Here is a 20,649-nt window from a genome sequence, read left to right as displayed (position 1 = left end):
ATTTCCTTCACCACAGAGCATTCTTGAGGTTGCTGGATTTCTAGAGCTGTGATTAGTGTCAACCAGCTCCACTAAGACACTCAAGACAGTCAACCTAGAAACACTATCTTAAATGTGCCGTAGCATCTCTTTTCAGGTTGTAGGAACTACAACTCAACAAGGGGGAAATGGTAAGGCAAATTTTCCTCCGATGTACATCACGTTGTTAAGTTATGTGTGAAATAAATGTGTGTGACCCCTCATACATTACCAAGCACTATCTTGTACAGTGTTGGTGTGTTGCATTGTGACAGTTTTTTACATTAGTTTAGTTTACATTAGCTTATAGAGAATACTTGTGATTTTGTTCAGCAAAATTAAACCCAGGAAAGATTTATGGACTGTTTAAAGATTGTTCAGATTTTTTTTCTAAAAGTTTTGAGAAACAAAGAAAAACATGGACAAAATCTGCAGAATCTATGAACATGAAATCAGAACAGAGCAATGGGTCTTAAGTATCGTTTTTTTATACTCTACAATTAATTTAATACAAAAAAAATTGTTGCAAAAATCCTCGACTTTTTGTTAACCAGAAATCCACAATTTTATTATTTCACATCTTTTTTGATAATGTCCATACATGGTTCTAAGTTGCTGCTGCTGAGATGATGCCTCAAACTGGCAAAAGTTTGCACTCAAAGATCCAGTTACACCATGGTGGCTGCACTATATCAGAAATTTCACAGTTTTAGATGTTTGTTTTCAGTCAGGATTAAAACAAAAAGGCACACGTTCAAATATTTGGCTCAGCTGTTTCCTGAGTCACAGTCAGATTAATCCCTGAACATATGGAGCAAACAGATCAGACAGAGTGAGTCAGTGCTGGCATCAGAAATCCTCCCTGAAACAACAGATAAGATGATGTAAATAAAACAGAGTGTTTTGGCTCAGCAGCGCATGTTTAATGACTCTTTTGTTGTGGTCTGAAAAGCGGAATAATAATTTTCTTAATCCCTAAAAACCTGAGCGTCAGATCTGCCTTCCTCCAATCCATACCTTTCCTCTGCAGCAGTAAACTCTGTCTTTCAGCAGCTCTGGTGGCAGATGGGACATGAAAGAGGGAGCCGGGGGAGCGAGGGAATGAGAACAGGTGGGGGTGAAAACTGAAGAAAGGGAAAAGGGCACAGGGGTCAACTGGAGCAATAGAAAGGGGAGGAAACTTACATATAGACTCGAGGAGGGACCAATCGATGGATAGATTTTTCCCCCTTTTCTTTGTGCCTCTCTGAATGTGCGTTTCTTTACGCCAGATGTCAACTAACTGCAGAAACGTGAAAATATGCTTACAGGATTAGACATGGAGGAGAAGACTGGAAAATATTTTCATCCTGAACATTAGTTCTGCTGATGCTTCATTCATTTAGACTTGTACAAAGAAAATCAGCCTAAACTGTAATTTGATAGCTTAATTTCTCTTAAGTGCATGTTTGGGAAAAGTATTTCTGTTAAGGCACCAGACGCATGCTTGTATTTTACTCTGAAGGGGTTAGGTTGCAGTTTTACAGGCTCTTAAAGTGAATAAGGCCTGTTCAGAGAGGCTTTAGTCTCAGGTTTATGTGCTCTGTAAAGAACTGAAGGTGAAGGACCAGCTCATAATGTGAATACAGCTGCCTATTCAGGACCCCAGCCCCCCTCAGACGACACTAATGCTGCCTCCTGCCTCCCCGTGATGGAGGAAGAAGCCACAGCAGACTGTTGAACTCTCCAGCTTCCCTCCCCCTCCCCTCCCTGCTGCGGCACGCGGGGCCGGCCCCTGGCAGCTGTTTGAGGCAGAAGGGGAACAATGCAATCTGACTTAACTCAACCATTCTGTTTGTGTGCGTGTGTGTGTGAATGTGAGTGTGAGTGTGTGTGTGTGTTTTATGATGAAGAAAGGCCCCTCATTGATCAGGGAGCCCCCGTCCTGAAATGTAAATGTCCTTTCCTGTTACATCAATGTCAGAGAGAGAATATACGGTCATTTTATTCTAGTGAAATGATTAGCATTTGAATGAGATCATAGCTATGTGTCCAAACAGAACATTATTTTTTTTTCTTATGAAAAAAATCAACTATGACCTTCCACAGTCTCAACCAAAAACACCCACCCACCTTTTCTCGCTTTCCTTTATATCATTTTTATCAGTAGTTTGTTAAATATTTCCTCTCAACACCTTGTAGTTTTGTCACCTGAGCATGGTGCACCCTGTCTGCAGAGATCTCTCGTTTTTCTTATTCTATCTCTGAATCTCCAGTTGCACTTAATTTGGATCAAGCTTTGGTATGCCATGCACACTGAAGTGATATAAATGTAATTGTTTCTCTTTTTTGCCATTTTGTTTGTTTGTTTTACATTTTTGCCACAATCTATATACTGAGCTGTGATAGGATGCACTTTTTAATGCAAGTGAAGAGTGAATGAGTGGATGTACACAGAAGGATGCACAATGATGATCAGCTGAGTCTAAATAAAAATAGTCTACTCAGTCTCAACTGAAGCTTGTAGAAAGAGTAATGGTGGTATTGAGACTGCAACACTGACCCTGACCAACAGAATTTTTAGACAGTGCAACAACAACAACAACAACAAAGCGTTATGTAGCCCATCCAGCAAATTATGTTTCGTTATACTAATAAATTAAAAAAAAAAAAAAAGAGGAAATGAGGATGTCCCACTTGTGTTTCACAAACTTTCTACTAAAAAATCATCATCACCATCTAGTGGTCAGGAAAAGAAGTGTTTTTACACATCCTCCCATACTGTTTAATCTGTGTTTACAATAATGCTATTATAGTCTATTTTCAAACAGTAATAATAAATCAGTAAACACAAATTACATATGTAATGCTTTTTTAATTTACTCCCTTCATTTTAATGCTATTTTAGTGGCCTGAATCAACATTTTAAAGCAAAAGCGCACAATTAATCAAATTAGACAATAGTCATACTACAACAGCTGAGATTTAATCAGCAAACAGGAATACTTAATTAATCCCAGGGGATATTTGGTATTGCTCTAGACATAGTGCAAAAGCTGAAAATAAGATGAATAAGTAAATACAATAAATAAGTAGTAAGTATATAAAATACACAATTGAGTATCAGTAAGTGCCAAGCAATAAGTAGTAAACTAGATAAGAGCTATTCACATAAAGAGGTAGACAAAGTAAGATGAACCATTCTGAATGAATATTGCAGTGAAGGTATTAAACAGAATATTGCACTTATTGAGATGTATCAAACAGATATTGCTCATAAATGAACTGTTTTTAACAGGGTATTGCCTTTAGGTGTGCTGAGATTAGATAGTATGAACTCTCAAATTCTCCTTCTGAATAACCACAATGTTTTTTTTCTTTTATTCCCCTTAACAGAATCTAAAACTCCCCAAAATTAAAAGAGCCTACATATCAGTCATAAGTCAGATCACTCTTTCGCTGTTTTGACTCTTGTCTGTGTGCAGCTGTGTACTGTCTCTGCTGTAATGCTCTAAATTAAAGCTGGAGGAATCTGTGGACTTCACTTTTTCAGTGACTTACAGCAGCCCCTGCTGGTGAAACACTGAGAGAACAGTTTCCCCCACTGTCACTGTCCTCACTCAAACACACTCATACAGTGTTTGAACCCACTGTATGTGGGGCATCATATATAAAACATAGGTGGCTATTCAGATGAAATCCTTACAGGGTGAGCCAAGTGACTAGAGAGGTCTTGTCTTACCCTTATGTGATTACATTTTGAGAGTAGTAAACAAGTGAAAACAAAATTGATACAAAGTGAATTTTATTGATTTAAAACTGGGTTATTGGTACATGTTAAAAAAAAAACAAAAACAGCTGTAGTAGTGGATTATTTTCAGCTTACTAATGGTCAAAAATCAGCTTAACACTTTAAATCACAGTCAAACAGAAGCCTTATGGTTACAAGTAAAATCGTAATAAATCAAGAGTTTACAAGTGTTTTGCCTGTTTAACTTTATATAACTTTTGTTGCAGGGTTGTGTCTTCTTTGAAGCAGCTTCACTCTTAGCAACATGAGCTTCAGTGATGTGGGAGGCTGCTCTGCTGCTCTGTTGCAGCTAGAGGGGACTTTCAACAAAATGAACTTTGATTACCTTTGAACAGAGTGAATGGATGAAGTATTGTCAAAAGTAACAGATATTTAATTTTCATTAAAAGACGCTAACTTTTGATTGACTGTGCCCAAAGTACGCTATTTGTTTTTGACCTAAACATATCCCCTCCTTTGTGTAAGACATTACTCCTACTTTCGTAACACAACAATGGCCTAAGTTTAACAGGTGCACAGGGTTTAACTATAAAAGTGAAATATTATACTTTTAAAAAATCTTAAAAGTCATTTAATGTTGAGTCAACTTTCAGCTCCAGATCAGTAGAACATGCGCCCAGGCCTGTGCCCATCCAGACCACTCAACCCCAGGGTCCCAAAAGCAGAAGACTTCCAACCTGAGGGCATCAGCGTCTTTGGATTTAAAAAACAAGCAGTCTTGTGATGCTACACTGAACAAACACTCACTATATCAGAGGAAAGTATCTAAATAGGATTCAAAAATTTTAGTGCAAAGGTTTTTGGCTAAACTATTCAAAATGTAGGTGGAAATTTGAGGGAGAAGGAGGAGGGGCTGAGTTTGTTCATGAAGATGTAACCCAGCACGGCAGCACCTGAGAAAACCACCATGATGCTGGATATGCGTGAGGGTCCAGGTTCTTCCTCTGGTACCACTCTGGTCCTGAAAGGCTGAAGCACCCTATCCCATTGAGTGAGGATGGCCTGACGGGCTCCAGCCCACTGACCTGGTCCACTCAGACGGTACTGATAAGAGGTAAAAGGACCCAGAAAGACCTGCAGGGCCAGTCTGGGGTCCGTCAGGAAGAGCCTCAGAACGTTTGGTCGAGCCCCAACCTGCTCTGCCAGAGAGTCCATGTACGGGATGACGTCCACCTGGAGGGGATTTACCACTGAGCATGCAAACCTGTGGAGAGAAAATAATTAAAGAAGCAAGAGAAAAGAGAAAGAAATACTAAACAAACAAAAATAGTCAAGGAAACTATCTTAAATTGTCCTGTTAACCCTTGTTTGAGTTAACCTCTTACACAGGTACAGTGATAAACAGTGACAGAAGCATTTGACAAATCCTAAAAAAAATGTTGATTACCTTTGATATTTTTTGGGACATATTTATGTGTCTAAATTCAATTTTCTTTGGATCTTTAAACTGTTTATTGTATGTTGTGACTTCCTGTTGTGGAAGTAAAACCGTAAGGAAAAGTGAAAAAAACGTCCCACGATGGTTTGTAAAAAAAATAATCTATTGGAAGAGGAAGAGAAGGGACATAAACGTTAAAGGGGCTTTTTTTTCTGATGTTTTATTTATTTAAAGGGGGGGCAGTATTTTACTGTACCACAGGTACCCCTTTAAGTAGCTTTACATGATTATTTACTCCAATAATAATCCCAATTTTTTCTCATGCTGGCGTTTTAGAAAACTTTTCTTTAAGCCTCTGACTGAAACCCTTTATTTTAACTGGTGTCTCTTTAAGGCTCCCCGCTCAATTAACCCCCTTTCTTTTGATTGGCCAGCCCTCTAGAGCCCTGTGAGGGACAGATTAGTATTTGAAGCATGTCAATCTTACTTGCCTTAAACCAGTTAGGAAACCCTTATGTGAAGACCTAATAATTTCAGCAAGTGTCATGAAGATCTTGTACTATTTTCAGAGCAGACCATTTTGAACAGTTTACAGACAGATTTAAGGACTTCTACCTCATATGAATACGTAGGGGTTTGAAAATGTATACACCTTTGAAATAAACGTACAGCATTGTTACTTTGTACGTTGAAATTCAGAAAAGCATGAACACTCTTTAAAAATTTTACAATTATCAAGAAAAAAACATCTTTGGATCAATTTTTATGAAAATTGGGATTATAAGCAGCCGGCCAGGTGAAGAAAGTTCACCCTGGTGAATCTTCTACTAAGCAGTGTTTTCTGGCCCCTCCTGGGTGATTCTGAGGAATTTCTTAGCCAGATGCAGGGTATAATCCCTGCAGCAAGCTGAGGGTTTATCTTTTTGTCTCCCCCAATTTTGACCTGCCTGGGAAACTCTTTAAAGAAAAGCACCCAGAACAAATCCTGGTTAGAGGCCCACATCTCATACCAAGCTAGCTCCTTTTGTTGAGAAAGAGCAGCCATGTAGTATTTTCTGCGAGCACAGCCATGTATAGTTTGTATTGCAAACCATGTCCAGACCTTTTCCTGCCAGAGAAGTTAGTATATGCTGCCAGGGATCAGCTGCTAAGTTCCATCTATACTCGCCATATGGTTCACTATCTCCCTGCCACTGTGAAAGTTTTTTGCTTTAAAATATCCCATTCAGTCTCCACAGCCAAAACTTAGGCAGCCTGTGCAATTTCTGTTAATGTCGTACCTCTCATGCATGATGGCCGTGTCTTTATGTATTTCCTTCATCATGGTCTCTTCTGAGGGGAGGATAATGTAGCCTGGAAAATAAAATAATGTTTGTTAGTGTGCTGGATCTTAAGGACACAAGAAACAGACTAAATCAGACATAAAAAAAAAAATATGTATTATGTTATGAGCATCAGATTCATTGTTGGTTTCTGTGTTCCTCTTCACCTTTGAACACTCTCGTAGCCCAGCGAGCTTGAATCTCAGCCTGAGGACCAACAGCCCCGAAACCATTCACAAAGCCCACCACAGCCAGTGTGGGTTGGGCCAGAGAGGGAGGAATCATGTGTTTGTAGAGGAGCAGCCTGTAGCCACATGTAGCTTGAAGATCTGCAGGCAGGAAGGGAAAGCCGTAGTTGTAGCCCGTGGCAAACACCACCACATCCACCTGTAGACACACACATGATGTAGGAATTCAACAACACGGCTGTACATCATATGACAACAATCACAATACACACACTGATAAAGTCTGTCAGAACTGTATCAATACACACTTTGTCGAGGATGCTCCCATCTGCAAAGACCACACTGGACCCCCTGAACTCCACCACGTTTGGTTTCACTCGAACACGACCTGTGATTATCCTTCCTGGGAGGTCATCGTTCACCACAGGGATTTTTGCAAAGAAACTGACAGAAGGAGAGTAGAGCTGTGAGAGTTTTAAGGTCAAAACACCAATCATGACTATTTTAATCAGTATTGAGACGATGATTACAAATGAAATAATAGCAACAATATTTTGGTTGTTTATTTTAAAACTCTGGAACTCAGCTGTTGCCAGACCTGGACTTTGACAGAAAAAAAGCTCTGACAGCATTTAGATTCAAAATATCACCAGCTCAAACATCAAGTTTGGTTATATTAACACTTTGATACAGAGGTGCTCAACAGGAGGTCCATGGCGCCTTGGAGGTCCATTGGGGTACTGGGGGGGTCCCAGACATTTTTGGTCGATTGGGCAATTTTTACCATTCTAAACTAAATAATTCCAAATATTTCAATTTTTACTCATGTTATTGTCTTTGAACACATATCAGTGGTTATATGGAGGCCAAACACTCTCTTGCCCTATTTAAATCAAAACTCAAAATCCATCTGTTTCATGTTGCTTTCTGCATTCTCTATGATCCATTTTAACTTCTTGTAACTTTGGTTTGTATATTGGTTGTATTTGTGGCTGTCTCCTTTTAAATGTGTTTTATTTTAACCAACTGTAAAGGGACCTTGAATGTCCAGAAAGGTGCTTTTTATTAAAAGGAATAATAATAATAATAATAATAATAATAATAGTATTAATAATAATAATAATAATAATAATAATAATAATAATAATTATTATTATTATTATTATTATTATTATTATTATTATTATTATTATTATTATTATTATTATTATTATTATTATTATTATGCTCTGTCTCTTCATCAGTTAGGGGATTGTTGGTCTAAAAAAAAGGTTGAAGCCTCCTGCTTTGCATGAATGTATTACCTGTAGTTGTCAGACACTGCCAGGGACAACTAAGTTTAGCAACAAAGCTTCTAAATCTAAACAAAATTGAAGGAATCCCACCTTACTGTCAGACGGCACATTAGTCAACAAAGCAAAAGGATCGTTAGACAAAAATTACTTTGGACTTGAGAATATCAACTAAAACCAAACTAATTTTCTGACTAACAGGCCTTCTCACTAATGGGCTTTCAGATTTTGGGGCATTTTACTTTGCATTTATCTTGTATTATGTCACAAACCCATTGTCCCTAATGATTAAGCTGTGCTATCGCTAACTTGTTAACATGAATTAAGGCTGTTGCTTCAACCTCTGCTCACACACACAAGATCCTCCTGCTCCTAACCTGCCTGGTTATGAATATGACTCTGCACTCTCTGTTTTATAGATCCATTAATTCTACTTCATCAACAGAGTATAAACTTTGTATTATGTAAAATACATGCAATTACTTGTTTGGATCTTGCGGCAAAACACTTTGAATTTTAAGCCATTAGTAACTAAGTATGCTTATTCAAAATGGTCTTAACATTTGCAGATCTGTGTGTGTAGTTACAGATTATTATACACATTTGTGGATTCATGTTCGCAGTTGTGAATCTTTGTAGGCATTTGGTGATTATTTCTACACAGTTACAAATTGTTTTTCTACGATATCTCCATACACCTGACTCTCAACCAAGGATTCAGCCTCATAGAGGAGAAACTGGCTGTGGGGTTAAAAAAGGAGAGGTGGTTTTATGTCACGTACATCACGCAGGTGCAGGGATCATCGAACTTCCATATTCATGGTGTCAGATTTTTGCATTATGCTTCATTTCCTTTTTTGTTCCCCTCTGTTTGATGTAAAGCACTTTGGATCAACTGTGGTATGCATGAAGTGCTAACTAAACATAGAGCATTTTACTGGATCTCGGCATTTCTGTTGTTTTCTTTATCCCCAATCTGACAATTGCACGACACAGTGAAAACAGAGACATTAATGTATGAGTTAAGTCTTTACCCATGTTTTGGTTTCAGGCCGTACAGTTTGTGGCAAACCGCTCCATTCAGCATCTTCTCAATCATTCTGTTGGTTCTTGAGGGAAAGAGATTCCCCATGATCGTATCCATGCGGGACAATCCTACAAGATCACCAGGGATCCCCCCTGGTCCCACCCGTCCTACAACCCACGCTCCACTCCTGGTGCTGAGGTAGACCTATAGAAAGATGGTTCACATTCATGTGTTCAGCTTTTACAATTAAGTGTATACATCCTGAGTTGGTGGTGATTAAAAAATAAAATGTCACAATAGAACATGCATGTCGCTCGGCTGTCATACCTTTTCAGCAACTCTGCTGATGTCTACAGCAATATCACCTCCAGAGTTTCCGATCCCGATCACCACCACTCTTTTCCCCTGCAGACCCTCAGGACTGCGGTAATCCCAGCTGTGGAAGTATCTGCCTTCAAAGCTCTCAATGCCTTTAAAAAAGTTTGGAAATACAGAACACAGGCGCTTCATTTAAGTAACATTTCCAGGAGAGAAATATACAAAATATTGAATAAATTGATTGTGCTACCCGGGAAGTCTTTGAGTGGCAGGTGAGGATGGGTGAAATGTCCAGTACTGACTATGACTGCATCGAAAACATGAGTGTCCCTCTGACCCTGCCCACTCTCTGTCTCCACTTCCCACTGGCCTGTAGTGGTAAAATCTGCTCTTTGCCTCACACTGAGCACCGTCATCTGAAACACAAGACCACAGAGATGACATCCTGTATCCATATTGTCTTAAACAACAAACTAAGGTATATCAATAAAATAATAACCTTGATTTTATTCATATTTACTAGGGATGTCCTGATAAGGTATTTTTGCCCCTGAGTCCGAGTCTAAGTCGTTTGATTTTGTGTATCTGCCGATACAGAGTCCCGATCAAGGTTGAAATAGTTTCGGATTTGTCATTATAGTTTAGTTTTAGTTAGTTTTGGCATTTTTTTTCCATTACAGTTTAGTTTTAATTAGTTTTGGAGCAGGCATTCTAGTTTTTATTTAGTTTTAATTTTTGCAACAAGGCTAAGTTTTAATTTAGTTTTAGTTTTAGTTTTTTCATACCTTATTAACCAGTTGCAGGATTCAAAAAGGTCAGAGTAAACATTTTGTAATACAGTTTATTTTCCAGTTCAACATAGTGCTCACTGCTCAGTCAATGCTGATACTGAACTGTCGGCTGCTGCCTTAAACACATGAAAATAATATAAACTTAATATTAGAATATAAACATAAATTACATAAAATAATGTTAACATGAATTAAATAAAAATAATAAAAACATAAGTTATATAAAACAATATAATATGAGCTTTATTAATTAGAAACTTGGACTCTGTAACAATAAAGTCAGACTCACATGAAATTAAACTATTACAGATGCTCTGATTCATTGCTCCTCTACGTTTTGTCGCAGCACAGAGCACAGCCAGTCAGTGCAGTAAACAAGCACGTCCCAGTACGTTGCTGTGACGGTGCCGTACGGCGCTGACAACTGCCGAAAACTGTCGTAAATTGGTTGGGAAAATGTGTCGGATTAATTTAAATCCTAAAGGCTATTAATATTGTCAAAAACTATAACTAAGGACATTTTGTCTTGAATTTTGGTTAGTTTTAGTTAGTTTTGTGAACACAAGATACAGTTTAGTTTACTTATAGTTTTTTTGTTTTCTTTTCTAGTTTTTATTAGTTTGAGTTAACTGCAATGTATTTTAAATTTTAGGTTTTGTTTTTAGTTTCGTTTTAGTTAACTATTATACCCTTGGTCCCGATCCGATACTTCTACTCTAATACATCGCACTACCAGCATAAAGCTCCTGCTATGTTCTACTTTACAGCATTCAATCAATAGTGTCACTGTTGTGATGTCATGCCCTGCGTTGTTTCTGTGTGGGACTGAGACAGTCTGACTCTACCACCTAACACCACACAATAGTAGTAAATACCAAGATGTTATTTCTCACATTTGTTCTTAAAAAGTTGTATATATATATATATATATATATATATATATATATATATACACATATATACATATAAGTATTGGGATTGGTGGCACTAATGAGCTCGCCCCTATTCATTGTGTATTACAAGCAGCCACAAGCAGCGATACCTGAAACTGCTGATTTAGCTGACCGGGCTTTTTTTGTGATGATGGTGACAGAAGTTATCCCCTCTCACATGAACACTTATTCATGTGGCCGTATCATTCCCGTTCTCCAAGGATTGGGGCGTCAAGCAAGTTCCGCTTGAAGCTCCAATCCTCAGCCTGTCCCTTGGACCGGGTTGCTTACATCAGCTCCCACCTGATAAAAGAGGCTCGGGCCAAAACCAGCCCAGGGAGGAACAGAAAGACAACTTTTAGGAGGGAGGCAGCAAGAGCTAGTGGAGCTGATCTAAGGATGTAGGTAGGTTTTGAACTATGCAAAAGTCCTGCACTAAGGCTGCTGAGACTGTTAGGAAGTCTGCAGAATCTTTCAGAGGATTTTGAGGACAGCGTGGCCTCCTTCTTGTTTTTCATTGCCCTGTCTTTAAAATAACAAACATTTCCCTGAGTGAAAGACACCTTTATCTTTTAATTTCAGAGGACTTAAAAGACTGAGGTCACCATACCCCCACAACTTTGAGTTCAAACAGTATGAACAGTTAATGAGTCCAAGTTCCTTTGATTATTGTGGTTATTTACCTTTGCAGGGTTTTTTTGTTATTGTTTTGTCTATAAAAGGGAGTTCGAGCTTAGTGTAAGCTGATTGTAACAGACCTCAAAGCGGATGTGTGGTAGAAGATTGAAGGCCTGAGCGTACAGCCGCAGATACTGCAGCATCTCGGAGTGGTGCATGTTGTTGGGCAGCTCGGCTGGAGGGGGGAAGTCACTGAAAGCTATCATCTCTTTGGAGCTGTTTGTGACCACCGACCGGTAGATGTTTGCTCGTCCGGGCTCAGGCTTCTCCTGCAGATGAAGAGTGGACAGGGTGTTTATTATTGTTTCATTTTCTTTTTACAGATGTGACATATAAAAGCAAAAATTAAGATTACAAAGCATTTATAACAAACTTAACAATTACAGCTAACACTAGCAAAGGTGCCAAAGGACAAATTTATAGAACTTAGAAAGTAAGTGCCAGTGAAGTGTATTCTGAATTGAGAAGGCACAAAAAGTTGTTAGTAGAAGACCACATCCAGCTTTTATACACTCTATTCCCCAAAGCAGCCTCACAAAAACTAGATTAAACCTTTTCGTGTTTGTGTTAAACCGTCAGGTAACATCTGACAAATCCTAAGAGATCTGTATTCAAACAGTGCATGACTTTGAGAAAGTGTTTATATAAACTTATTCATTTAAAAGCATCAAATCTGACCTTAAACCTCCAGAGACCTCCAATGTCATGGCTGCTCTCAAAGCAGGTGGGTTCCAGACCTTCATCCAAACAGGCCTTGATGCTGGTCAGACCAGAAACCCCAGCACCGATCACCAACACCTTCTGCACCATGGTGGGCAAGAACTAGTATGAGCTGTAGCTGGAGTAAAGACCTGAGTGAAGAAGAGGAAGAAATGTGGAAGTGGTTTCATGGTGACTGCATTAATGGCTGTCTCAGTTTCTGGGGGATTCATTTGCATATGACATGAAACTTTTGGAGATGATTGAGTTAATCAAGGACAATGACATCAGCCTGGACTGGAGTTTTTGTATCTCTTGATTGAATGAAAGTAAAAACTGGAAGAATGTTTCTAACATCTGTTTCAAAACCAAGCTCATTGAACTATTACCTGTACATGACTAAAAACAACATTCCTTCACATTTAGCTTTAAAGCTTCTCAGAGAAACATGGTGTGAACTTATTCTTTGATCACATCAAAAGAAACAAAGAAACAAACTCAGATTAATAATAAAACATCTGTATAACCTACAGAGCATATGGCTATTGTATTACACTGTGATTTCTGATGCCCACAACCTCTGCAAGGAGCAAAGGGCAAAGGGACCCCCTGCCCCTTTATTTATTTATTTATGTATTTATTTATTTATTTATTTATTCAAACAATTTATTTATTTGTCTATTATTATTATTATTATTATTATTATTATTATTATTATTATTATTATTGTTATTATTATTATTATTATTATTATTATTTTATTTATTTGTTTATTTTATTTTTAATTTTTTTTTTTTTTTTTGGGGGGGGGGGGTAATTTTTTTCCCAAAACATGGTATTTTGAAAAACACAGGAGATAACAAGACTGTCAAATCCAAAAATTCAGTTCCAAAACAAATTTTACAGAAAATGTGAATGTTAGATATTGAATCTTATTTTTAATCTAAACTGTAATTGCAAAAGTTAAATATCAATATGTGAATGTTAGATAATACCTGTCCATTTAGAGAAGAATTGGATTTTATTGGCTAGTACATTTACACATACAAGGAACTGGACATGCTTTATTGGTCTTAAGGAAATTATGTGAGACTAATGACTATTTAAACATTACAAAATTAGAAGCTTTACACTCTTTTAAATAGAATGTATGAAAAAAATAAGATATAGGAAAATATAAGAAAATTAAAGAACATAAAAAAAAATGAAAACACAAAATATACAAGTTGCTCTGTGTAGCTGTGCAATTCAAAGTCCAATGGGCGTTAATGTAATGAGTGAAAAGAAAGAAAACCAGTTCCATGAGAAGGGTCTGGGTTATGTGGGAGGAGGAGGGACTTTGTTCATCAGACTGACAGCAGAGGGGAAGAAACTGTGCTGGTGGTGAGAGGTTTTGGTCCCGATCGACCGCAGCCTCTTACCAGACTTTAGAAAACACATCCACATACTCACTGAAAAACATTTTGAGAATAATCTTTTTTGTGCTGTTTTCAAATTTCAACTACTAATGCTAATAGTTAATAAATAAGACTTTATTCTATTGCATGATTTTAGTGTCCAGTCCACACCCCTGCTCCTCCATATGTAGTGATCAATTTAAAAAAAATCTAGGTCAGGACAATTTCTGTGTGTTTTTACTTCAATAACTTCAATAACTAGTTTATGCTACAAAGAGTTTGACTGCTGAGATTAAAAATTGAGAGTGTTACCTTTACAGAGTGATGGAGCTTTCATATGTACTTCAAAGGATTTAAGAACAGCACCTAATTTAATTTGGGCATGCCTTTTACAGACACTCTTTGCATTGTGAAGAGATGATTAAGGAGTTCATCTTACTTCACAGATCAAACTCTATGAACAGCAACAACAAAAACCTCAACGTTAACTCCACAGCAAGGAGGACTTATGGAAAAAGCACAGACACATTCAAAGAACTTGAAAGTTTTGCAATGATTGAAAAAAAGGTTTCCTTAACTTTCACAAAACGTTGTCAAAGGACAACGAGTCCTTTTGGTGTATATCAATCATGACATCTGCCATAACTTAATGCCAGAGTTATCGTAAAATGTAGGTAAATCTCTCTTACCTCAGGGTCCCCAGTTCATGTAAGGCAACGCAGCGTCTAACTGAGAGTCTGAGTTGGAGATCGCCTCTAACTGAGAGCATTCTCTGTTTAATAAGTACCATATGTTGCAAGACACAGGGAACAGGACAACATACCATAGCTCCAGCTCTTTAAGAAGCCCTATAAGAGCTATCTGCTGCTGTGCTCATGTATTCAAATCAGGGTGAGATAAAGTATCTAGATTTATTATTAGATAAATCTAAAGAAATCAAAACAGTTCTGTCATTCATCTGAGGAAAGATTTTTTTTTGTTTGTTTTTGGTGACAAAGTGAGGATCCTGCATTCAGACTTTTGACCTGCAGGATCAACCAGGCATGACAAGCTTGTCCCAGAACTAGGTGTGAAAGTCCTTGTTGCAGCTTGTCTCTTGTTCACAATGCATGCTCCTCAGGTTGTGACACAGACTTTGATGAGACTGAAAAGTTAGGCCCTGGCCTCAGGAAGAAAGAGGTTACAAAGAAAGAAGCCAACATAAGTTTTGTCACCAAAAAAAATTACAAAAGTCCCTCTGGGAACTTTCCAACACATTCATCTGACAAGGTTGACATACCCTCATCTCTCCATTAAGGCAGGCATGATGAGCAGGCTTCGACCTGCTGTGTTCAAGATTCACCCAAATTACAAGACTTTTATCATCATCATTACATATAAGAAAAAGTCTGCTTGTTGTTTGGTTGAAACAGAACAGCAAAAAAAAATGAGCAGTACGAGTACGAAAGGAACTCAGGTCACTGTGTCTACAGCTGGTTAATTTTTATTTTCTTTTACATCCAAGACAAAAAACCCATCCTGATGCTTTGCTCTTCACACATACCTGATTTCCCTTCGACAATAAGAGTTTACAACGGTCACATGAGCTGCAGGAAAACAGAGACAGAAAGTAGTTTTGATATTTTGTATTGACTGAAAGTGACCATGTGACCTCTCTTTAATGAAGGCCACTTTGATCAAGATGTCAGAGCCAATTACCACAGTTTCTGCCTACTCTCTGTATGTAAGTGTAATCATTGTGCTCATACACTTCATCCCATGTGCCTGTGGGGCTACTTTAGCTTATGTGTAATAATTACTCTGCAGACTGAAGTCATAATTTTAACTTTTTTTTCCTTATAACTCCTGAATTAAAGTCATTACCTTTATTTCTCAAAATTCAGAGATTTAAGTCACAAAAATAACAGTTCTCAGTTTATGGTCAAGTTTCTATCAGCTTCCCTCAAAATTCAGAGATCAAAGTCAGAATTGTTTCTTTTCTTTCAGACTTTTATCTTTAAAGTCAGAATTTAACGATAGAATAAACCGCCACAATCCGAACAGCCTCTACTATTTTTGCAGGACAACAGGGTTTCTAGATTACTGACACTGACATTAACTGCAACAGGATCAGCTGGCAAAGGCATACAGCCATGATTCAAAGTTCAGTCATGACTGTCCTAGCTTGAAGCTTTCAAATGAGTCCACCAGAGAGCACAGTCTGCAGACAGTTTGGAAAGTGACTCCTGTTGTGTAGAGAGGGGTTTATTCCATATCTGAAGGGAAGTATTTAAACTGCCTTTTCAAGTGTTCATGTTTGCAAAAAAAAAACAGACAATCACAACGTTTTCATGTACAGGTATTTTCAAAAAAACTAACACAGCGTTCACACACAGACACACAGAGACTAGAGACTGTGAAGTTGTTGGGTGAGGGAATCCATTCACCGTTACAGTACATGTGATAATCTCCAGACACGGATGCAACAACTTGAACAAGGACACAAAAATGGATTTGAGCGACTTTTCAAAATAATAACCTCTTCTTTGTAGATCAACAGTGAAATAACGAAAAGGCATACAGTGTGGTGTACAGTCAACAAAAAATAATTTACAAAACAAGTGGTTGGGGACTCAGTAGTAAAAAAAGCTTCTAAAGGATAACTTAAGTTATTTCTTATTCTGTTTTCATGTTGCCACACAGGCAGAAAAAATCTGTTGACGCAATATTACTACAAACACAGCTTTAAAATCTGTAGAGCACTATCAAAAAGTACAGTAACCAGTAGTGGAGTCCAGAGGAACATGAAGGTTCCTGCACCTGAAGGCCATGGATGTAGTCAATAATGTAACCTAGCATCTCTGTCTGCCTCTCTGTTGCTATAACGCCGGCCGTCCGTTCAGTTTGTCGTGCATGAGTGCGATCGCTCCGCCTGTGAAGTCTCTGAGAACCGTAACCGTCTCCCGCTGGAGCTGCAGCGACTCTCTTACAAACTCCTGCTGAGTCTCTGCCAGCTGCTGTACCGACTCAGAGAGGAGCTCCAGGGAGCGTGAAACCGTCTCCAGCAGGATGTTGGTGGCGTGCTGCTCCTGGAGGCTCAGTGATGCATTATGCAGCATGCTTTCCTTTGAGTTCTGTGAAGGCTGACCACATGCCGATGATGTGGAAGGTGCTGAGGTCTGAGGTTGTTTATGGATGCCGTTGTTTCTGAGGTGATCCTCGGCTGGTTTCGATGTTTGATTAGAAGGAAGCATGTCATCATCAGAGTCCCCAAAAGCAGCGTCAGCATCTAGAGTTTAAAGAGTAATAATGGTCAGTGTATTCTTCCTTAGTGCTGAAATAGAGAGATGTTTAACACCATGAGTGGCTCATGATCCTGTTTGTGATACCTCCAATGGTCAAATGTGATACCAGGTTCTGACTCAGTATCAGTGCTGCAGTCAGTAAAACAGCTGCTCACTCATCACCCTGCATTGATGTGGAGGGATTTCTGTCGTTTTGTGTTACCTGGCTTAACAAAAAACAACTTTTTACAAGTTTTAACTGCATTTTTTTTTAAAGCCAGAGACTTTTGTGTTTGCCTCCTTTCATTCAAAACAAACAGAAAACCAAACCAAAGTACAAGCTGTGCACCTAGACACAAGTTTAGCCAGCATTAGTTTTACAGCTCCTCTGGGTGTGCATGGCAGCAAAAGTGTCGGAGGAAACAGAATTTAAAGGTAACTGTTCTTTTTGGTTTTGCTCTGAATAATAATTTCTGCTTGCACTGCACAACACTATTTCATTCTAGATAACTTAGGAAATTTAAGCCAAGATATTTTCTGAGACTTGCCTCACAAACAATCACACAAGCAGAATATTATATAGCTGCTGGACATTGAAGACTATGACCCACTGCAATCATCCTTAGCTTTAACCCCTCTATCTCCTTGAATTAGCAGGGCTAAGTTGTGGTCTAAGTTCATTTGTTTGATTCTTGTGGTGCTTGAGTCCCCACATTGTTGGGTTTGATATGTTGTCTGGGTTTTCATGGTCAGGATTTTCTTCTCTCTTTGGGATTCTGGGATTGGTTGCTCTCTTGTATAGATTTGCTTTTCTGTAAAAGCTTTTAAAAACAATGTTAAAGCTCAGCTTAACCCACTGTGAATCCTGCTGTCTGTTTTTTTTTTTTATGGCAAAAAAAATAAGCAGACTTGTGAACCTTATTTTCGGAATCTTGAATACTGTATTTTGCTTTAGAGTGTTTTTTACTGGAACCCTGTCCTGAAAACTTACCTTCTGTGGAAGGAACTTCATACTGTACATCATAGGAAGGCTGTGACGAGTCTCCTGCAGCATCAAGAGCAATTGAATCAGTTCATTTGCATGCATGTCTCCTGAACAGCTTGTGTACCCATATTATTAAATTTTGACTAACAACACACCAGCCCCCAATGCAATGTACATGTGTACACAAAACAGTGCTCAATGGTGTTAAGCTTAAAATAACTGTGAGTAAACATGGGACATAATAAAAACTACTGAAGCACATACTTGAGCTGAAGGAGGCTGGAGGGGGCATAGATGACATCTCCAACCCTCCGTTGGGAGAACTCTGCATTCCCATTATCTCTTCCTCTTCCAGTTCCTCTTCCTCCTCTGCCACATCGTCATCATCTCCAAGTGGACCAAAGTCAGCGGTGCTTTGGTCTTCATCTTCCATCTCCAGAATTTGGAGTACTATTTTCTCTGTCGGGTTAAGGTCCCTGGAAAGACGTGAGTTGAGGCCTCTGTGGGGAACAGTCCCTGATCGCATGGCTGCCACTTTCCGCTTAGTGTCACACTTTAAATCAGACCATTTTTTGATGACCTCAATAACCTCACGTTGGCACTCCCCGATCTCATTGACTCGAGCAGTAATCTCTGCCCATGTGCGCTTCTTTGCATCTGTTGGTATGCCACGATTAAATTTGCCTATCAAGAAAATACAAATGGACAACAAGAATTTAGAGTTTTTAGTGACAGTCACAATTTTGGATTCACAAATGCCACCTTGACTAAAGGTGTAAATGTCCAGACCTCTTTATCTTCATGCAAACATTTTCTACCAGGTAGGAAAACCTCTTAATTTGGTAATTGTGAGTAAGATGAGCACTTACGACACGTACCCACGACGACCATACGATGTTTCCTCACTTCGTCTAGCAGTATATGGACTTCACTGAAGGTGAAACGAGCTTTCCTTTTTCTTAAGCGTGCACCGCTGTCATGATGGTAGTATAGTGGTGAAGACATCCTCCACACACAGTCAGCAGGTTTCCAGTAGTTTTTTCTCCACGGTGTTGAAATTTCTGCAACTGGTTTTCAATTATGTTAAAATCCTGATGAGAAAAAAATGAGAAAGCACGATGGAAAAACTGCTCATGTGCCAGATGACACAAAAAAGTTTCCTAATCAAAGTTGTAATGAACAGTTGGATGCAGATTCATTCAAGCTCAACAGCTGGGCACTCAGATGAATGCAAGTCTGATTAGTTTACCAATTAGCTGATACGCCATAATTAATGCATGCTATCAATGCATATGAAGGCAACGCGTGCTCGGGTATATATTTTAAATATCACGAGTGCAGAAAATGAAGCAGAGTTAACTTAGCGTGAAAACAATGTCAGCGCATTGCGTGAATGAACAATGGACGATGCTAGCCTCCTCTCATACAGCCTGGCTAGCCACGTTAGCTATATTTAAAGCACAACCGTTACAACTGTGAATACCTGACAATACAAAATTCTAATAATTTGAGATCAATAACAGCCAATGTGTCTGTCTTGTTAATAAAAACACTCAGTTAGCGCCGTATAGTCGGCTGTAGTAGAATGTTACACAACAACACGCGCTGTGCTAGCTGTCTTTGCAGGAACGTTTGCTAGTGCGAGGTTAGATCCAGAATCGGCTAACAAATGAGTTCAACGCGCACCTTTGATACAATGACATATATACACACTGAGAAAGTAACTTATTTAATGATGATTATACCTCAAAGTCAAGAAAGTTGGTTATTGAGTCCAAAAGCGCAGTGACAAACTTCCTTATCGACAAAATAGCTACCGTCAAGTTAGCTTGTATGAAGCTAATGCTACAGTGCAGATATCCGGTGTTCTGTTCGATTGTGCTACCTCGTTGAAATGTTACCACAGCGTGACCCAGTAGCAGTCCATCTTGCTTGATGTTAATGATTTGGTCAGTGAACATCGCAAATAAGAGGACATGTGTTGTGAACTATTATAGTGTCTTTACTTGATAATTCAATAGAAACGTATTTTAATTCACTTGTGATGCTTCTAGTAAAAACAGTGTATTCACCGCTCCCGACTCCATTTGCGTTGTCAGAGATGGGTTATATGTTTTTAAACCTCGATAACATATTTTCTGCGGTTTAGAGAAAAACGGATCGGCATACACTACAATCCTGTAACATATAATGCTTCTAATGGTGACTTATGCCCTGGACCGTGGCTGTGCGCAAGCATAGAGGTATTTAAAGGCATAGCTCGACAGGTAACACAATTGATCAGTACACCGGTTAACATGAGTTAGTTTGGTCACTATACAGTTAACTTGAGAGTTTTTGACTAACAGAGTGGTATTTGTATGACAATGGTAGATCATCTGAGAGTATTTCTTTCATTTTCAATTTATGAAAAAAAAAAAAACGAAACAAAACGGTCAATTTTTCAAACTACAATATCTCATTTCACTTTTCCAATAGAGTTGTCTTGATGTGCTTTTATTTTGAAGGTGCGCGCCTATAGTGTGATAGGGGTTAGCTTGCTCTATCGTCCATCAAAACACACATGGTGGA

The 20,649-nt window shown here is 38.6% G+C and overlaps 2 protein-coding genes across 4 annotated transcripts; both read right to left on the bottom strand.

Annotated features, from left to right (window-relative positions):
* Positions 1–3,866: 3,866 nt before the first annotated feature.
* LOC141791715 (flavin-containing monooxygenase 5-like) lies at positions 3,867–12,544 on the bottom strand. 2 transcript variants are annotated; one of them, XM_074672356.1, is made up of 9 exons: positions 12,413–12,544; positions 11,815–12,003; positions 9,584–9,749; positions 9,343–9,485; positions 9,023–9,219; positions 7,005–7,140; positions 6,676–6,895; positions 6,467–6,539; positions 3,867–5,012 (listed from the first exon to the last, which is right to left on the bottom strand). In XM_074672356.1, exons 1-9 carry the CDS (start codon positions 12,542–12,544, stop codon positions 4,622–4,624), a joined length of 1,647 nt encoding a protein of 548 aa, XP_074528457.1. In that variant the 3' UTR covers positions 3,867–4,621. The 2 variants fall into 2 exon arrangements, with proteins under 2 accessions (XP_074528457.1, XP_074528458.1); XM_074672357.1 differs by lacking the exons at positions 11,815–12,003; positions 12,413–12,544 and adding an exon at positions 10,414–10,484.
* Positions 12,545–15,281: 2,737 nt separating this feature from the next.
* On the bottom strand, positions 15,282–20,197 carry LOC141792276 (uncharacterized). Of its 2 annotated transcripts, none has more exons than XM_074673146.1 (5): positions 19,824–20,197; positions 18,948–19,169; positions 18,343–18,762; positions 18,085–18,138; positions 15,282–17,098 (listed from the first exon to the last, which is right to left on the bottom strand). In XM_074673146.1, exons 2-5 carry the CDS (start codon positions 19,081–19,083, stop codon positions 16,689–16,691), a joined length of 1,020 nt encoding a protein of 339 aa, XP_074529247.1. In that variant the 5' UTR covers positions 19,084–19,169; positions 19,824–20,197; the 3' UTR covers positions 15,282–16,688. The 2 variants fall into 2 exon arrangements, with proteins under 2 accessions (XP_074529247.1, XP_074529248.1); XM_074673147.1 differs by having other exon boundaries at positions 15,283–17,098; positions 18,957–19,169; positions 19,824–20,175.
* Positions 20,198–20,649: the final 452 nt, after the last annotated feature.

This window comes from Halichoeres trimaculatus, unplaced genomic scaffold (genome assembly GCF_033239565.1).
Source record: "Halichoeres trimaculatus isolate MK-OKI-2021-1 unplaced genomic scaffold, fHalTri1.1 fHalTri1_scaffold_6, whole genome shotgun sequence".
Lineage (NCBI taxonomy): Eukaryota > Metazoa > Chordata > Actinopteri > Labriformes > Labridae > Halichoeres > Halichoeres trimaculatus.
Note: the sequence above shows the minus strand (reverse complement) of the source record. Positions and strands in the feature narration are given on the sequence as shown.

Excerpts from the sequence above, each read along its gene's own strand:
- LOC141791715 (XM_074672356.1), bottom strand. The coding sequence starts at position 12,544 with ATGGTGCAGAAGGTGTTGGTGATCGGTGCTGGGGTTTCTGGTCTGACC. Across the intron at positions 9,220-9,342 it reads TCAGCAGAGTTGCTGAAAAG|GTCTACCTCAGCACCAGGAG; the intron begins GTATGACAGCCG and ends ATCTTTCTATAG. Across the intron at positions 6,540-6,675 it reads GGCTACGAGAGTGTTCAAAG|GCTACATTATCCTCCCCTCA; the intron begins GTGAAGAGGAAC and ends TTTATTTTCCAG.
- LOC141792276 (XM_074673146.1), bottom strand. The coding sequence starts at position 19,083 with ATGTCTTCACCACTATACTACCATCATGACAGCGGTGCACGCTTAAGA. Across the intron at positions 18,139-18,342 it reads TCCAGCCTCCTTCAGCTCAA|GAGACTCGTCACAGCCTTCC; the intron begins GTATGTGCTTCA and ends TTGATGCTGCAG. Across the intron at positions 17,099-18,084 it reads TGAAGTTCCTTCCACAGAAG|ATGCTGACGCTGCTTTTGGG; the intron begins GTAAGTTTTCAG and ends TTTAAACTCTAG.